We start from the raw sequence: 18071 nt of genomic DNA, 5'->3' as shown, positions 1-18071 counted from the left end.
TTCCCTCCCATCCTGCAGGATAACTTATCACGCCCTATTACTTTCACCCCGCCAACCACTAAATCATTGACATGTTTATTATGAAGCGGCGTCCGTGAATTCCAGGCATGGGAATAAAAACAGCTTTTGATTGTATAGCTGCTCCTTCCTCAAAGCACTCACAACTCAACGCCCAATAAATGGCTTTGCTGATATGATACAGCAGTATTTGTGTATAGGTTACTAAATAACCCAGTCGGTTAGACGGTTGCTGAAAATACGTGGTGCTTCTAATGGTCCAGAGCTATTATTCTTTACCATAAAAGAAAATGAGAAAGAAAGAAAGAAAAAAAATTGTTATCCTTCAATGAGCAGGAGCCCCTGTGAGTTTGTTATTTTTATGTTTATTTACAGAATTAAATATTAAATGATGACAAGCAGGTGTAAAGGAAGTGCACCTTGTTGAGCTCTTTAAACTCCTTCCTGCTTATTCATGCCATCATCCTCTAAGACCCCACATTTTTGTCATTATGACACTTGTGCGAGGACTGCGAAGGATTTCAAAACACACATGTATAACTTGACAAGTGGCTACTCTGGGTTAAGATTCTGGGAACAGACTGACTAGTGCTGATGTGCCATGCTGACCGATGACAGCGCATGCCAGTTAGGAACAAGAGGTTTTCACATGGAAGGCATCGGTGGGAAGATAGTCCTGTGTCACCACCTGTTACCTTATCGCTGACTAAATGGAAATCGAGCCTTTTATGTAGTGGGACACCACATCATCTGTCTCATTCACTTTGCATTTCAAAAAAAGGGTGCAGCCTGCCCAGTGTGTGTCTGTGTGTGTTTTAATAATACTTAATAATACGGACATGATGTGTTGTTAGCAAGAAAGAAAAATTCAGGTATTTTCATTGTGTGTTTGTGTGTGTGTGTGTGTGTGTGTGTGTGTGTGTGTGTGTGTGTGTGTGTGTGTGTGTGTGTGTGTGTGTGTGTGTGTGTGTGTGTGTGTGTGTGTGTGTGTGTGTGTGAGGGTGGGAAGATGGTGGAGAAAGGTATAAAGGGATGAGAAAGATGAAAAAGAGAAAGATATCAACATAGAAGGAGGCAGGGAAGAATGTGTATTCCACTCCTTCAATCCGTCAGGCTTCCTACTCCTCCTCCTCCTCCTCCTCCCAGACACCAACTCAAGGCCAACACTGTCTAGATACATTTGCATAAAGGCTAAAAAGGGAGCTCACAGAGCAGGGCAGGTGATACTGGCCAACGGACGCAGAGGGAGGAGGATCCAGAGCTGACACTCAGAGCAAACACCCATATACACACACACACACACACACACACCTGTGGCTCCAGAAGAGTATTCAGACCAGCACTGAGAAGAACCTCAGCCTAGGGCCGAGCAGCAATTCAACTCCCTGCTGGGATCTCAGAAATCAGCCTGGACTGTGACTCCAACGGAAAAAAATGCTTTTTTAAGTGCAAAGGGAGTAAGAGAGCTGAGCCTGACCCAGAGAGGAGAGAGGATCATCTGACGTCTTCCTCAGTTTGCAGGTAAACTGAACCTCTGCTCTCAATGTTTCCTGGATTCTTTGTGCTTTTATGGCGGTTTCAGGCGGCTGACTGTTGTTCAAATACAGGTCTTCAACAACTACTGTTGTTCTTGTTTAGGCATTTTCTTTATAATTGATCCGTCTCGTTTTAATAACTGCAGCACTGTGAGTTCAGAGATTCTCCTAAATACCAACAGGCACAAAAATCAACTACTGCAGACTGTTGGAATATTTCTGACATTAACTGGACATTTCCTTAACCTCCCTCTACCCTTGCTCAGTATGACAGAGCTGAAATTGGGACAGTGCAAATAAAATACGTGAATCACATGGTGGATCATCAGTAGCAGCTGTCTCCAGTCGGTGGTCACATTTCACAAGTACCTTTCTTTATGTTCACTTAGGATTCTCAAGTGCCAGTATACAGTTGCCAGTATTGTCTGTTGTGTGTACACATGTGCTATCTGCATCAGTTAAACAGTCTGTTGCAGTCCCAGATCCACCCTCAGCTCAAACACCATGTAGATCCAGTTTCAATTTACTTTCAATCTAAGAACTGGTTGAGCTGCATTGTGGGTGACAGTTGAGCTTAAAGCTGAAGATATATAAAGCAGACCCTGGCACAAAGGGGCTGAAACAAAACATGTCACGTGAGGCCACAAAACCCAATTTGACTAACAAATTAGGCCTTGTTTCTGACAAGCTGTAGTCTTTACACTAATGGGTCAGTGTGACAGGTAAGAAACGTGCCACTGATGACAGCAAGGGACCATAAATCAAAGCTCAGAGCAAAGACTGCGTGTATTTACTGTCTAGGACTTAACATTAGTAACATTAGATACTATGCATCAAAACAAACTCAATAAGATGCATTTCTTTAGCTTTTCCTCTGTAAAAGACAGTATCACTTGATCTGTGAGCAAGTTTTGCATATGCCACAACAGGTCTTCAAACCAGAATAACAAAACCAAGTGTTTAAAATCAATTCATTTAAAAAAAAAAATGAAGCAACATAGTTGAGCCATTTTATCATTACTGTACATTGTTAAAGACCCAGATCAGTTTGTGAACATCATGTTTTTACATTTTTATACAAGACCGGCAGGAAGGCCCAGTTTGCAGCCAGCAGATTAAGGACTGTGAAACCTTTACCCACGATAGAAGTTCTAGGTAACGAGAAATGGAGATCGACTGAGGACACACGCATATACATTAAAGAGAGGATCGAGCAGGTGTGTTGGTTCTGTTAGACCTGATTCTACAAGTTGAAATTTAATCTGAGTGGCTTTATTATTACACTGTAAAAAAAAGAAAGAAAACAAGGTCAAATAAAGATACAGTAGACGTAGCCTATTTGAGATTGTTTTTGATCTGGACTATTGTATATATTTAGCAACTAGTTTATATCAGGCAGACACTGGAGTCTCTCAAGGACTGTTAAAGGAATCATTAAGTGCAGAACAATGCACAGCCTGAGGCTGTTGCCAAAACTGCTTTCACCTCGGCACCTTTTGAGACTGAAACTCTTTTGTTGTTCAGTGCTCAGTTTGGTTGCTATTTACTTAGTGCTCATACAGCAGGTAACATAGCCAGAGGCCTTAGAGAATGGTACGTCCCCGTAAAGACCTTGGAGTCAATTTTACTGCAGATGCAATGGAAAAAGAGTTTTTGTGGAATTTTTAACGCAAGATTTCCCGTCGTTTTCCTGGCACCAAGTAAATGCTGTTGTGCCAATGAAGGACAAAGGTCATAGCTTTAGTGTTTATTCTGATCAGGTGGTGCAATTTATATATGTATTTAAAAAGTATAGGCTTTAAAAGTATAAATGATGAAAAATCCCCTGTAACCTAATTGCTTATACAACCATAATCTGTCCTGTCAACACAGGACATGTTGCGGCACTGGTAAACATTAGCTGCTTGTTAACGTTACCGTGCTGCCACACCACCAAACTGCTGGTCACACCCACTCGTGTTTGCGTTTGTGCTCTATTTCAGGAAATGGAGCCTCTTGAGTTTGTGCTCCAGGACCTGTGAATGAAACATAGTCATTAACTTGGTAAAAATCCTCACGTGAGTGAATGAAAATTCTGAGTAACATTAAGTAAATAATTAATATTAATATGGCAGCAAGTTAAAATGATAAAGAGCATAATGGAAAAGAGCTGAGGGCAAAGTGGACCTCTCACGGCTGTGGTTTACTCCTGTCTGTTCAAACACAAAATTGATTTGAACAACGCAACAGCCAGTTCTCAAACAAAGTCTGAAAGCAAAGGGATGAGACGATTAAGACGAATGACAAATGCTCCCTTTCATAGTTATTGTTCCAGATATTTATTGATCTTATGTCTATTTCTCAAGTAGTTTCCTAAAGCTAAACCTTAACACACTCCAGCAGCTTCATAAATATTTGAATGAGACACAGCCCTCCCTCTCAGTTAGCTGTGCACTTGCTGGATGTAGGTTTTTTTTTTGTGGTCAGTGAGGTGCAGCTTATAAAGAATTCTGTAAATTTGGATACACTTTGTGGGGCAGCAAAAGACCACACCTGATGATAGAATTCCTACTTGAGCAACAGGGAAACTTGGGTAGGAGAGGCCTTTAACTGATAAGGCATGTGTAATTATTCCGAAAAATCTGTCCTCATCCCACTAAAGCATGCTGAAATTCAGTGGAGACGAAGAGAGAGAGAGAGAGTGAGAGAGAGAGAGAGAGACTTAGCAGTGAAGGAATTTCAAGGGCAGATGGAGCGATTAGATGGAGGACAAGCAAGGACTTTGTGTGGCTGAGAGTACTGAGGCAGGACCAGCCTGAGGGCAGAGAGAGGAGAACACCTGTGCTCTGACCATCCCTCATCCCTGACACACAAACACCCACAGTCTCCTTCACATTAGTGGCCTTTAATATCTGAGCAACAACAGCAACAGGCAGGTTATTGCCATGTTGTCAAAAGTCGAAGCCTTGGAGATTTTATACTGTCCAAACCTGGTTCAGGTGACCTGAGCTCACCACAACCTGGTCTACGATTGTCTGTACAGTACCTGTGCTGTTCCTGAAAAAATAACAGTATTCCTGCTGTCCCAGGTACATCAGGGCCAAATACTGCCCTTTAACTGCTCCAAGCAAGTGGAGAAGAGCCACAGCTTTCACCTTTAAACAGCAGCAAAATAGTAGCTTGTAAACTCCACAAAGTAATGATCATGCTACATGAGCAGTGTTGTGTTTGGTTCTGGTGCTCAAACATCAAAAAGTGGTGACGGAGTACACTCATCTTTTCAGTCACTGAGAGAACGGAGAACTATAACTATAGTGCTCATATGGAACCAAACTATGAAATAAGCTGTGTATAAAGGGTGTTCATGGGTAAAAAGATACAAACCGCTGTGAAGACAAAGCAACACAGCACTTGGGCCTCACTCTCTTATTGAAAGTGTGCCCAGGTTTCATTGCTTAATCTTTGGTTAGCTCACAGAGAATTAGTAATTTCACTCCCCGATATAGAGGTACAGTCTTTCATCATCAGGTGAACTGGGCCAACTACTATGTTTGCACTCGGACTTGCTCCATGCCCACATCTTGAGCAAGTAAAACACTCACCAGGCTTCATATTTACCATTATCTGCTCATTAATGCTGAACTGAACAGCAACTCAACAGCATTATTATTATTATTATTATTATCATCATTACGACTTCCGTAAATTTTTGGCGCTTAACTACTTTCAGCTAGAAACATCGTTTAAACTTTATAACGTTCAGCTTATTTAGGACATTATTGCTCGTATATGGCTTTTTAATATCTTTTACACTTTTAAGATTTTTACACATTTAAAATATGATGATGTCATTGGTGACAGAAATTACATCACCTAATTATCTTTGAAGTTTTTGCCTGGCTTTGAAGTTCAGTATATAAGGAAGAGACATTTTATTTCAGTTATTTCAGCAAAAATAGTTCAGCTTTCTCCTGCTTTGCTTGAAAAATCCTTTCAGCACCAAAGCATTTACACTGCATTCATTTTTTGGGAATGCTTTTTCCACTTAAAAACCAATTTGTACTTTTCATTTTTGTCCTTTAGGATCAGGAGCTAAAGAGAGACCAAGAAGTGAAAAGAAAAGACCATCCATCACTGGACAAACTGCAATCTTGTATCTCTGAAGATGGAACAGAGTCCAAAGATTTGGCACATGCAGGTCGCCCTCCAGGACACAGCTGGAGAGCGGCAAAAGAAGGTGTCCGTCATGGGCCAGCCAGAGTGCTCCATCTGCTACAACACCTACGACAATGTCTTCAAAACACCCAAGCAGCTGGAGTGCACCCACACCTTCTGCTTGGAGTGCCTCTCGCGCCTCATGGCGGTCTCATCGGCCGACCAGGATGGCAACGGCGGCAGCACACGACTGTCCTGCCCCTTCTGTCGCCACCCCACCATTCTGCCTAAAGAGGGACCCCCGGCCTTGGTCACCAGCCACGAGGTCCTGTGCAAGCTTCCCACCGACCAGCAGCGTGAGGAGCCAGTGTGGCTGGAGGGGGAGAAGCTGTGCTACAAGAGCTTGAGGCACAACGGAGACTTGGGTGCCCCTGACAGTCCCACACCCTTCTGCATCTGCATTGATATTGGGGCCAACAAGGCGTTGGATGTTCCTGTTCAGACACGGCCCAGGACTTTAGGCCTGTTTGGCCGGCTGGCAGACTGGAAGAGGATAGTGCTCTTTATCGTGCTTATGTTGCTGCTTATTGTCGTCGTGTTGTGGCCACTGCAGTGTGTGTTCACAACTGGAAACATGCGCTGTGTCCGAGAGTCCTTCCAACCCAACCCCTCGACCACTATCACCACTAATTCCAACTCCACAGTGCCACCTCAGTTGTCACAGTAAACTTCATGTTGAGCCGTACATCATTTTCTATGTGACATGTAGGCTACTGTTTTAAATGTTTGACATTCAACATTTTTTGGGCAAAAGTACACTTGGTTATTGCAGCTGTCAACACATTACTGGAACTTTCCACTGAACTACATGTGTTAAAGCTGCTACCTATCAGACGTGTAGACTGGCTGAAATCAATATACTTCATCAATGGCTTCTGGACCTTTGTGATACATCATAAACAACTTAATGTGAAACACTGGAGTTTATTCTCCCAAACAGCAGAACTACATCCTTTACTTTTTACCTGCTTATGCTGGTCAGAGATCATGTGAAGACGAGATGAATGTGAAGGGAGATGAACTAGGACAGACACACTGTGTGTATCCCGTCTAAAATCATGTTCTGTGACACACAGTCGCATAAGCCAGTTTTTCTTTTGCACCGTGATCAGTCAAGAGGTTTTGGTCTCACTCGTTTGTTGTCATATTTGGACACCTTACACTAGTGTCAGTTCAATCTAAGCTGTTTTTAAAAAAAAAAGGAAAAAAAAAAGTTAGAAATGACAATTTGTAAAATGTGAACTTTGCAAATATGTGGTTGGCTAAAGAACAACAAATAGATTTATGTTCTACTAAAGAAAGTCTGTCACAGAAGGGAGTGAATGTAATTTAAATGTGCCAAGTGAAAACAGTTATGAACATGATTTGTGTGTTTTGATATGTCGTTGTTTACAGAATAAAAATAAAAGGTATTAACTGTATGTCAAACAGCTCATCCTTACTCATGTCTTCTTATTGTTGTTTATGGTGTTCGTGCATTTGTTTTGTATATTATCAAGACTAAATTTACAGGAAATGATTGTTTAACCTGTGCGACCTGTATGTGCAGTAAAGTTTCCTGATTAGTCGAGTTGCGAAAGTCAAACAATTCAGAGTTCGTTATATGTCATTTCCTCCAAATCTGAACCTTAAACCCTCGACTACAAAACAAAGTCTTGCAAGGAAGTTGGCTTTATTAATTCCTGGATGAGGTGCGTCAGAGTGAGGAAAAGTTGGGCTGTGGGGGTTTCCAAGTAGCTCAGCAGTAATATGTGGCTGATAAGACGGCTACTTTCAATTCTAGCAATTGATTGGGTGTGACTTTACTAAAGCATAACTTACGAAATTCTACAAAAAGCAGTAAATGCAAATTAAAAACAAATATTACTCAATATTATAATAAAGAGAAACAGGAAGTACATTTTAATGGTTTGTCGTTTCAGCTTATGTCATGAGTTCAGGGTCACCACAGCACATCATTGTCTACATGTTGATTCGGCACAGTTTTCATGCCGGATGCTCTTCCTGACGCAACCTTCCACAATTTCTACCGGGAACTGCACAGCTGGGGATGGGACTGGGCTATTGGGGGTTCAGTGTCTTGCCCAGATACACTCCGACATATAGCCAGGACCGGGGATCAAACCTCTGAGCATGAGGTCCGTGGACAACTGCCTTTAACAACTGAGCTACAGCCGCAGGAAGTAAAGTTTAATTACTAATTATAAAAACAACCTTTGTGCTAGTCGATATAATTCTGCTCTGAAGTGTTTTTCTTCCTACTCAACATTAAATACAGCTCATGTTAAAATGCTGACAATAACCATAATAGAACACTAATTTCAAACTCCTCAATCTTTTCCACTGCTTTTACTTTCTCACGAGTTTGTAAAGGACAATTTCTTAGAGAGACTTCAACCATGAAATGATCTGTCATTACGGATGAAATTAGTGTTTTGCTGGAATGCATTTTATGGCTCGTCTTACAAGATTTATTTTAGTTAACTGATCTCAGTCAGGATGCAGTTTATTCAGCACAGGACTTTCCTATTCGAAGAGACAAGTGGAGTGGATACGATGGAGACTCACAGGGGGGTCCAATACAAACACTGCTTCATGAGTTGCTGCCCTATGTTCACTGCTGGTTCTGCACTACAGGGGTTACTGTGCACCTGGAGGCAGAACGGAAATACTTCACTTTTGGGTAAAATTTCTACAACCATTTCCAAAGTGTCAGAATAGAAGAGGTCTCCATGTGAGGGAAAAGTGAACACAGCAGAAAGAAACTAAATTCATGTGCAATATGACATAGTGCCATCATAAAATTTTTATTAAACTATATAATAAAACATTTTGATGCCATTTGCGGCAGTTCATTGCATCAGCTGTTGCAGCTTATACAGCAGAAAGGCAGAGCCAGTGCAAGATGAAGACAAAAGGGGGGAGGGCCTCCATTGAACAACATGGGGCACTCAGTATAACACAACTCACTTCAGGCATACTGTGACCAGCAAAGGAACAAAGATTCAAAACAAATATTGACATTGTGTTCAAGTAAGAGGACAAGCAGAGAAAAAAAAAAGTGATGTTATCACTGCAGACCTCCATGTACACCGGATCAACTCAACGAATTTAACAATGGTGAATTTACTCCGATCACAATAATGACAATAGTAATAATAATAGACAACACACAAAAATGCATGAATGGATGAAACAGAAATATACAATTTGAAACAAATGAAACTAGAAAAATAAAACAAAACACTAATGGCAAATATCTAGTGCACTACTGGATGCCCACGTAGAGTGGGCACCCAGACAGCCTGAGGCCAAAGATTCAGCAGTTTCACACTTTCAAGTAATAATGTTTCACCACATCATAAACAATTTGACCCAGAGAGGCAAAGTGAAATACAAAAAACATTGAATTAACCACAGTGCAAGATAGTTCAGAAAAACAGAAAGAAAACGTCAAGAAAAGTCATTTTCCATTCATGAAAACAACATGAGGAAAAACATCAAAAGGAACAGAAAATAAAATAAAAATCTGATGGATTCAAACATCCCCAGTGTTCAAATTCAACTGGAGTAGATCAATTTGTGCAGCATATTTCTCACAGACGTACTGTTTGCCTGCACTGACACAGCGCAGCAATGAAAGTCATTTCATAAAATATAGCTTTTACTCACAGAGAATCTACCAATAATACAGAACAGCAACTTATAACTGGAAAACTTTCAAATAGGACATCCAAGTGGATATCAGTGACTTGATGAGAAACAGATGTACTTTTACTGATGCATTTAAATAAAAGGAATCAAAGCTCAAAGTCAAAGCATCAAAAGTGGGTTCTCTGGTAAAACAATGTGACTGTTGGCTACGCTGTTAACTTCATTTTAAAGTACACGTTTTGAATACTGTTGCCTCAGTACACTTTTAGCTACATTTTCAAATCATGTCTATTAGGAGTCTCAGGTCGCACCTGTAGAACCTGGCAAGTTTATGACTAAAGAGAACAAGTCAAATCCAGCCTGTGTCCTCAACTCAGGACACTTTTGTTGATGGAGAAAGAGGAATGGTCCGAGCACCAACACCAACCACAAACATGGCTCATTCGTGGTTTTTCTGATGCTTTAAAAAAAAAAAAAAAAAAAAAAAAAAGTACAAAGTTGATCACCACTCTATCACGACAGAGCCCTATTGTAAGCGGGTCAGATTTCACCAATGGTTTTGTGTTTGTCTAGGATATTTTGGTGCTGATCCTAGAGGCTAAAAATAGTAAACAATCTGCCAGGCAGCACTGAGGGGCTCAGTGCTCTGTGGCACCACCGCCTTTCTTATCACATCGGTGACGACAGCTTACTCTCCCCACCGTCATCAAGCCTGGATTACAGCCATCTTCTAAATTACTTTTTAGAGGCAAATCTATTCTTCAATCTCAGGCAGATGGCCATCTGGCCCACTGTAATCGCCCCCTTTCCCTTGTCTCCTTGCGATGATCTCCGACAGATGTTGAACAGCATCCGACCCGCTGATAAATGAGGACAGACAGTCAAACGTAGCTAAGAGACAGCCTAGCTCAGCCCCAACAACCCATTCACGATTCCTCAGCACCCCATTTCCAGTTCAACGTGGATTTCAAATTACAACCTAAATCGGAGCTGAGGGATACCACAATCTTTTTTTTTTTAAATCAGCAACTCACATTACAAAACCACGACACCAACAGCATCAGCTTATTAAAAGGGCAGAGAAACAATTTCCATGAATCTGTTTTTATTCAAAGTGGGACAAACTAGAGACCACGTTTAGACAGGACTAACGTATTTGTCCCTGTAGCTGGTAAGACGCAAAAAAAAAAAAAAAAAAACCCTTAAAAGAACAACAGAACGGCCGACTTACATCACAACACGGTGACAAAACAGTAAAAAAAAAAAAGTTAAAATGAGATTTTTGATGTAATAAATGTGGGTTTACTTGTTTTCCTGTGCCTCACAGTCCAGTAACATGGCCAGTGCTGTCATTGCACAAACACCAAAAATGGACAGACAGAATGCAGCAGAAACAGTTTAGGTTTGACTTCAAATGACAACCAGCAAAGAGAAACAAAAAAGACAGATAGTGAACAGAGATATTTCTGGCAACGAGTGGACAAACAGCTTAGCTTTGACCTTTTCTTGGGTCCCATATAGTTTTCCTCATTCCAGGCCACAACAGACTCTGTTCAATATCCGTCAAAGAAAAACAGTTTTTTTTTATGTCAACTCGAATTTCCAAGTTGGAAAGTAGCAACGGTAGAGATTTAACAGCAGGCTTGGAGAGGCTGGATTAGAGACACATCCTGTGACAAGGCACTTTCACTGGTGAAGAGAGGAAGAAGCTTTGGAGCCTGGAGCAAAGGGGGGAAAAAAAACAGGGCAGGACAGAGACCCTGAGCACAGGTGCTATGCTGCACAGTCCTCTCCGTGGAGGTTTTATTCCACACAAAGGGGCAGCAATAAAGAGGTCAACTTGCCACCTTCAGCCCAGACAGAGTGCGCTGAAGTGTGTTGTAGTCAGAGCCCTGTACTTCCTCCTCCCCAAAGGGATTTTCAGGAGCTGACGAAGCGGCACCTCGGCTGACACTAAAAGAGACACAAAAAGACATGGCCACAAGTGGAGTAAATGGCTTATGCCACTTTGAATCAAGGACACTAGAATGTGATGTAGTTCATGATATAGAGCTAAAAGCTCAGTGCCACAGATACACAGTTCTCAGACTGCAAACCAGAAGACAACACAATAAAGACAAAGATGGTTAATACAATTTGACATATAGGAGAATAGAAAACTGGTGTCAACATTAAAAATAACAACATTTCATGTGTTTTTACTACAGTTGAAAGTCCTATCCACAGAAACACCGAACATCTTTAAAAAGCCAAAGGTGAGCAGTGAAGTGAACTTCCTTCAACCTGATGTCACTGAGTTCCCACTACACTAGTCTGAAAAAGTAACCCAAGTCGGCAAATTAATCAATGAAACATATTCTAATTTCCCGATTTAAAACCATCAAAATATGTTTAAATAAATACATAAATAAAGAGGCGGTTTCATTTAAAAGTTTTAACCATTAAAATGATTTAAAGTACAATGTATATTCATGCTATAGCATGACCGTTTCCCATTCATTTTCTAAAAAAATATTACATTTTATTATGGATTACTATACGGAAAGTTAATTTAATGTGCATTCAGAATTACATTCGCTGGCAATTAAAGCACTGCTCACACTTCTTTGTGCTGATAACCGCAAACTACAGCTATGATTCACTCACTTTAACGCTTCTGGGCTCCCTGTCTGCTTTATTAATCACTCAGAGAAAGAGAAAAAAGAATGAGATGGTGAGAATTGAGGTTGATTATAATTTCAACCTAAATTGAATCTTTTGTTGCTGTAAGTGGGGCTCAGGTTTTCTTTTAAGGAAGCTCAGCAGCTCCTGGCCACCCTATAATTTGAACCTTGAAAATAAAATAAGAACATTACCCTTTTACTTACATGAGGAAAATTAATTTGACTCCCTGGAAGAAACTCAAGTGTCTTCTATCAGTGGAAAAGTTTCGGCAGCTTTGCTTATAGGGGCAAATTCAGTTTCTCCGACACATCCACATAGTTTTGAATTTAGAGCTAAAAGTAGGATACAGTTTTTTATACAAAATGCTACAATTGTACCAACAACTCGCCTCTACGCATCCACTGCAATGCAGACAGCATTTTAAGCATTTCCAAAAAGAAAAACTAAAGCCAGTGGAACAACTCTGCAGGAGAAACATTGACATGGAACTCTTCCGCGTCTTCCTATGCACTTAAATCTCTTAAAAAAAATAAAAAATAAAAATAAAAATCCTTTCTGCTCTCTTCTACTTGCATCTCGTGAACTGTGAACACTTTTCTGATAGGACTTTGCTTTGATGTTTTCTCCTTGACTTAGATTTTTGCTGCCTTGTACCTCACTTGTAAGTCGCTTTGGATAAAAGCGTCTGCTAAATGACTAAATGTAAACATGGAGACAAAAGTCAAACTATGAAAAATCAAACGTACTCACAAAAAAAGAGGCAGACAGATATGTGGAGGTCCAGATGGTTTTACCTCCTGGTGTTACTGCCAAAGGACGTCTGAGAACTTTTAAGGTTTATGTTCTCGTACACACTTGATGATTCATCATTTGTCATCCTACAAAAAAAAAAATTCAAATGATCAAATACCTGATTGATATGCGTTTTATGATCATACCAGCCACAGAAAACATAATGAAAAAACAGTAGGTAGTAATATATTCAATTAATTATTGTCATTTAGATCAAGAGAAGCAGCAGAAAATTGTGAGTGAAAAATAATTAACATTAATTTCATTTAAAAGAAACACTGCCCATAATGTGACAGTGTTCATAGCTGCTGTACCTATCCACACCTATGTGTTTGCAAAACGTCAACCTCCTACACAATCCACTGATCCAACACTCCTGCTTGCATATGTATAGCATCTCCCAACAGAAAACATTCTATTATATGATCACACAACTGCTTTCGTAGATCAAAGAAGATATTTCATATTTATGTAAATTTAATTTAGAAAAAATGTAAATTAAACCAATTTCTGGTGTGATTCCGTGATTACATGTTTAACAATAACATCAATGGCCAATTCACATTCACTATGTTACTGGATATTCACAGAATTAAGAGCTGGATATTGGACTCAAACATGGCAACCAGTCACTTGGCTAACAACTACTCACCTTGGACACAAGCCGAAAAGGTTTTTGGCTTTCAGCTTTTTTTCCCCTTGTTGTGCAGCCTACTGCACATTCACACTAGTGGGCCAGCCCAATCTAAGGCTCGCACTATAGACGTTACATTGTCATGATGTCACAAAGATCAAAGAGTCATTTTCCTCTGCAAAAGTTTTACAAATGTAGAGCCTCAATAGATGAGCAAAAATCCCAACAGTGAGAGTAAAATCTACCTTGCCAACAGTAATACAGGTGTCTCTTTATAGCCAACTGGGAAAATACAGTAATTTGGACTGCAAAAGGATTTTTCAATGCAGTGCCACAAATGGTCATTGGGAACGACTGACTGATGAGCTCAGAGGTGGGATAGTATTGAGGTCTCTTAATACATTCATGGGTACAAGCTATACTTACACAGAGGAGGAGCGGGAAGACGGCACGCTGAGTTTAGATCTTGAGTTGGTCATCTGGGGATATTGGATATTGGAATATTCCCTCTCCTTCTTCTTATTCCTCTGCAAAGTGTCACCATAAATATGACAGATTCCATTTAGTGGACTAGTTCCTATTTGAAGCTTTAACAACTGAACTCACATCTTACGTGTCTAAGATGTGAATTCAGCTATGGAACAGCAGCATTGGAACAGCCCTGAGATGAGTGCCATGCTGTTGTCTGCCTCATTGCTCTAGCTGTCATAGCACATGGTAAGAGTGTAGAAGAGTACCTGTTCCTCCTCTAGTCTCTTCTGGGCTGTGTCTATGTACTGCTGCACAGCCATGTAGATGAACTTATACTGGGCCTCGGTCTGCACCATTCCCGACCTCTGCTGCCGTACCCTCTGGATGGTCTTAGGAACGTCGATGTCACAATCCAGACCTGGAATCAACAGATTTAAACAAACATCCATTAATGAACGCAGACATAGAACAAATAATTAAAATAATGCAAAAGGTCCAGTGTTTCCCCTTCTATTTCCAAGTTCCTTACCTTGGCGGTTAATAATGTCGATCAGTATGTCAATGACAATAATGGTGCCTGTCCTGCCGATGCCTGCACTGCAGGGAAAATACAGGAAAGAGTCAAATGATGTAGAGGTTAAAAATTTAACAAATGAAGCATCAATGTCAAGGAGAAGCCAGCGCATATTTGATTTTAGAAAGTTTATTGTAAACATACAGGGCTGATGACAAAAACAAAGCAATATGACAGCATTAGCTTGTGAATTTTAACTTGCCAAAAGCAGTTAGGTAACCTTGTTGTTGCGTCACATGTAAAATGCTGTTAGATCTCTGAGAACTTGGCGTCATTCTCCCCACAGTAACAATGCTAATTTATCAGCAGGAGGATCAGTGAAGGCAGTGCATCATGTCAGTGGTACATGTATGTGAGTACGGGGAAAGACATTGAAGCACAACTAACTAAAATCGCAGGTCCTAGATTCGTGTCAAAGACTGAACACTGAGCCCCAGCATTATAAAGCACTTTGATAAAAGCGCTATAGAGGCCTATGTAGAGGCCATTTACCATTTAGAAAGACCAGAATATATAAGAGATATGAACAAGTGTTTATTGACTAAGGTCTTCGCAATTTTTCTAAAGAGCACGAGTGTAATGCGCTAAAAAATATAATTGTTTAAAACTTATTTGCTCACAGCATTTCATAACTTGGTTATAGTACCCTGTTTATTTATGCAGCTGCAAGTTTTGTGAAGACTTGTTACAGACACATACTGTGGGTATAATGTTGAGCTTTAATTATAGCGCACCCAAGTGGTTAATTGAAACCATAAGCCATAAGGTAAATTCATCATTAGTGAACTAAGTTTTAGGTGTCCACAATTCTGTAAATCTAATGGGAAACGGAGACACTATAATGAATAAAATAAGAGAAATACAAGCAGTGACCCACAGGTAGATTTGGTTTGATGGGAAAAACCCAGAAAAGGTCAAGGCATAAAAATTAACACAAAACCTGAACTGTACGTGTGTGTGTCGGTGTGTGTGTGTGTGTGTGTGTGTGTGTGTGTGAGTTTGCACTAGCACACATACTGTAAGTGTGTTCTAACTTGATAAAAAATGAGTCTATTATTTTGTCATGTTCACACTGTGCTTAGCTTCCTAAAAGACATCGTGACCATGTTGTAATTGTAATTTCCAGATTTTTCAGATGTCCCCAGTGTTCTACTAATACTGTGTAATGGGGGGGAATATGTACGTGTGTGTAGCAGACGAGCGAACACAAGATGGGATTTTAATAACTGTTGTTCTGCTGAAGAATTGTGCGGGCACATTTATGGCCTAACCCCAGCCCCTTTCCTGTTCTACCTGCAGTGGACAATGATGGGTCCAGTATCTGGAATGGTGCTCTGGGTGCCGTTGACCTCTTCAAGGAACCATAGGACACCCCCGGGCTCATTGGGTACCCCATGGTCTGGCCAGCTCAGGTACTGATAATGCCAGATGTACCTCAGAGGGTCCTTCTGTAAGAAAAACCCATCAAAAAAGATGATGAGCTGAAGTTGTTCAGTTGTAAATGCATTACTGTTATCACTATTATTACAGTTTCTCTAAACCCTTAAATATTACTCCTTAAAAAAAGAGAATTGCCTAATTTTCTTCGAGAACCTGGTTTCTTTGACTTTAACATTGTGTGTGAACATCTACGTACAGAAACATGGATGCACTACTGTCTGCTTTAGTCTTCTACTTCCCAAGGAAGATACTAACTATGATAAACTGAAAAAGTGATTATAGACAATCAAACACTGGGGTTTGAAGAAGCACAACATCAGTGCATCAAAGGGCTTTTGTGTCTGGATTCAGTGCATGAAAACTGGTTTAACATTTAAAACGTTTCTTCTGTATTGGCTTTATGCTTGCACTTGGATATTGTATATGTATATGTCAGAGATGTGTGATAATCTAATCCCAGGTCAGTGGGTCCACTCTCTATGACGGCACAGATTTTCCTACCCGGTCCAGACGTGTCACCTCCAGTTTTCTAAGGATGTAGTCTTGTGCGGGACGCTCATCTATGTTCCTCACTAGTATCTTCCCAAACTCCTTAGTTGCATGAAGATCTGGCCAGTAACGGACACATTTGTTCTAAAAGAAAGAAGAAAAAAACAAAACAAAAAAACAGAAAAGTGAAAAAGCAGGGGGAGGGTGGTGGGTATTGGATAATCTAGGGAGCCAGCTCTTCTCAAACGGCTTTCCAATCAGCTTAAATGTCATAGTATCCGTATTAGTCTGGCTCTCTTCCCCCCACACTTGACACACAAATGCATCATCATCCCTACCACTTTACACATATCCAGCTCTCTCTGTCTCTTAGAATCAGTTAATGCCATCAAATGCTGCCTTTCCTCTGAAAGTGCAACACAAAATGGTTGATGGCAATGAAGATTTCAACATCAGTATAATTAAATCCAATAATATTACTGCAAGTCAAATTATTAGAAAGATCTCGGAAGATGTTGTAAAGTGACTGGAAAAGTATTTTGCCCATAATAAGACAATACAAATTATCCATTGAAAAAAAGGCTAAAGTTATAAGACACATGCACCAGAATAAACACAGTCCTCTGTTGTTTTAATTTTGTTCTTTTATCTTCCGTTGCTCTTTAGGCACTTTGTGATCAATCTGCCCAGGATAGCACCATCTATTAGTCACTTGACTAGTGTGGTAGACTTTTAACATTTAAGGTTTTAAATTTGCAATATTTCTCCAAAGCGCTCATTACCAAAATCTCAAGTGTCTAACCACAGAAAAACCCTCATTTCATGGATCTGCATCATTACAACCAATCAGTAGCAATCAGTGCAGACAAGTGCAATAGTAGAACAACTGAGAGACCATTTTGAAGTAAATGCTACTGAAAGCAAGTGAAAAATGTCTGATGAGTGAAAAACACTTCATTTTCAATAGGCACCTTTTTCGTTTTAACATTAATATCTATGCAATGAGAACATTTCACAATACCGAGCAGCACTGTGAACTGTACTACCACCCAGTGACAGCTGGAACAGGCTCCAGCAGCCCAGCAAGCCTTTACAGAATTAACTGGTATAGATGATGAATGGATGAACGGATGGACTATAGTATTGTTAATGCTCACCCGCCCTCGTTCCATTTCCTTTGTAGTCATTACGATGACATGTGTATTCTCCTGATAGACCATCTTCCAAAAGTCTATCACCGTATTCTGTAGGCACCCTTGGGTGGCAATGAAGACTTTGCCCTGCTCCACATGGCGTCCCTCTTCATGCATACTCTGTAAATGACAGAAAAAATTATGAATTAAGTAACCTGTGACAAACTGACCATAAATCTGTATTCCTACAGAAAATGTAATAAAGCCATATGAACAACCAGTTGATAAAGATACAGATACACACCAAATGTTTCCTGTACTGTAGCAAACACTGGCCATTTACAATAATTTATATTTTATTATTATAAAATATAAATTATTGTAAATGGCCAGTGGATTTGGAAAAAAAGACAACTACAATCACTTTAATTACAGTGAACCTCCCTTTCAAACAAATTGAGGTTTGGATGGTT

General features: G+C 40.2%; 2 protein-coding genes across 6 annotated transcripts in view; one reads left to right on the top strand and one right to left on the bottom strand.

The window, feature by feature from the left end:
• Positions 1-1082: 1082 nt before the first annotated feature.
• Positions 1083-8844, top strand: LOC137139811 (RING finger protein 223). Of its 2 annotated transcripts, XM_067527576.1 has the most exons (3): positions 1083-1539; positions 2636-2770; positions 5616-8844. In XM_067527576.1, the coding sequence occupies exon 3, from the start codon at positions 5698-5700 to the stop codon at positions 6412-6414; it is 717 nt and encodes a 238-aa protein (XP_067383677.1). In that variant the 5' UTR covers positions 1083-1539; positions 2636-2770; positions 5616-5697; the 3' UTR covers positions 6415-8844. The 2 variants fall into 2 exon arrangements, with proteins under 2 accessions (XP_067383677.1, XP_067383676.1); XM_067527575.1 differs by lacking the exon at positions 2636-2770 and having other exon boundaries at positions 1084-1539.
• Positions 8845-9862: 1018 nt separating this feature from the next.
• Positions 9863-18071, bottom strand: part of ptpn11b (protein tyrosine phosphatase non-receptor type 11b) — a 34758-nt gene continuing 26549 nt past the window's right edge. For 3 of the 4 annotated variants that reach the window (XM_067527571.1, XM_067527573.1, XM_067527574.1), the window contains exons 9-16: positions 17623-17778; positions 16478-16609; positions 15830-15984; positions 14492-14559; positions 14229-14380; positions 13918-14018; positions 12816-12943; positions 9863-11354 (exon numbers count right to left, since the gene is read on the bottom strand). In XM_067527571.1, the coding sequence (XP_067383672.1) occupies positions 12856-12943; positions 13918-14018; positions 14229-14380; positions 14492-14559; positions 15830-15984; positions 16478-16609; positions 17623-17778 (852 nt within the window). In that variant the 3' untranslated portion in view covers positions 9863-11354; positions 12816-12855. Of the gene's footprint in view, positions 11355-12811; positions 12944-13917; positions 14019-14228; positions 14381-14491; positions 14560-15829; positions 15985-16477; positions 16610-17622; positions 17779-18071 lie in introns of all 4 variants that reach the window. The other variant, XM_067527572.1, reaches the window with a different exon arrangement.

The sequence above is a fragment of the Channa argus genome, chromosome 13 (assembly GCF_033026475.1).
Source record: "Channa argus isolate prfri chromosome 13, Channa argus male v1.0, whole genome shotgun sequence".
Lineage (NCBI taxonomy): Eukaryota > Metazoa > Chordata > Actinopteri > Anabantiformes > Channidae > Channa > Channa argus.
The sequence above is the reverse complement of the archived record's forward strand: the minus strand, read 5'-3'. Positions and strand labels throughout refer to the sequence as shown.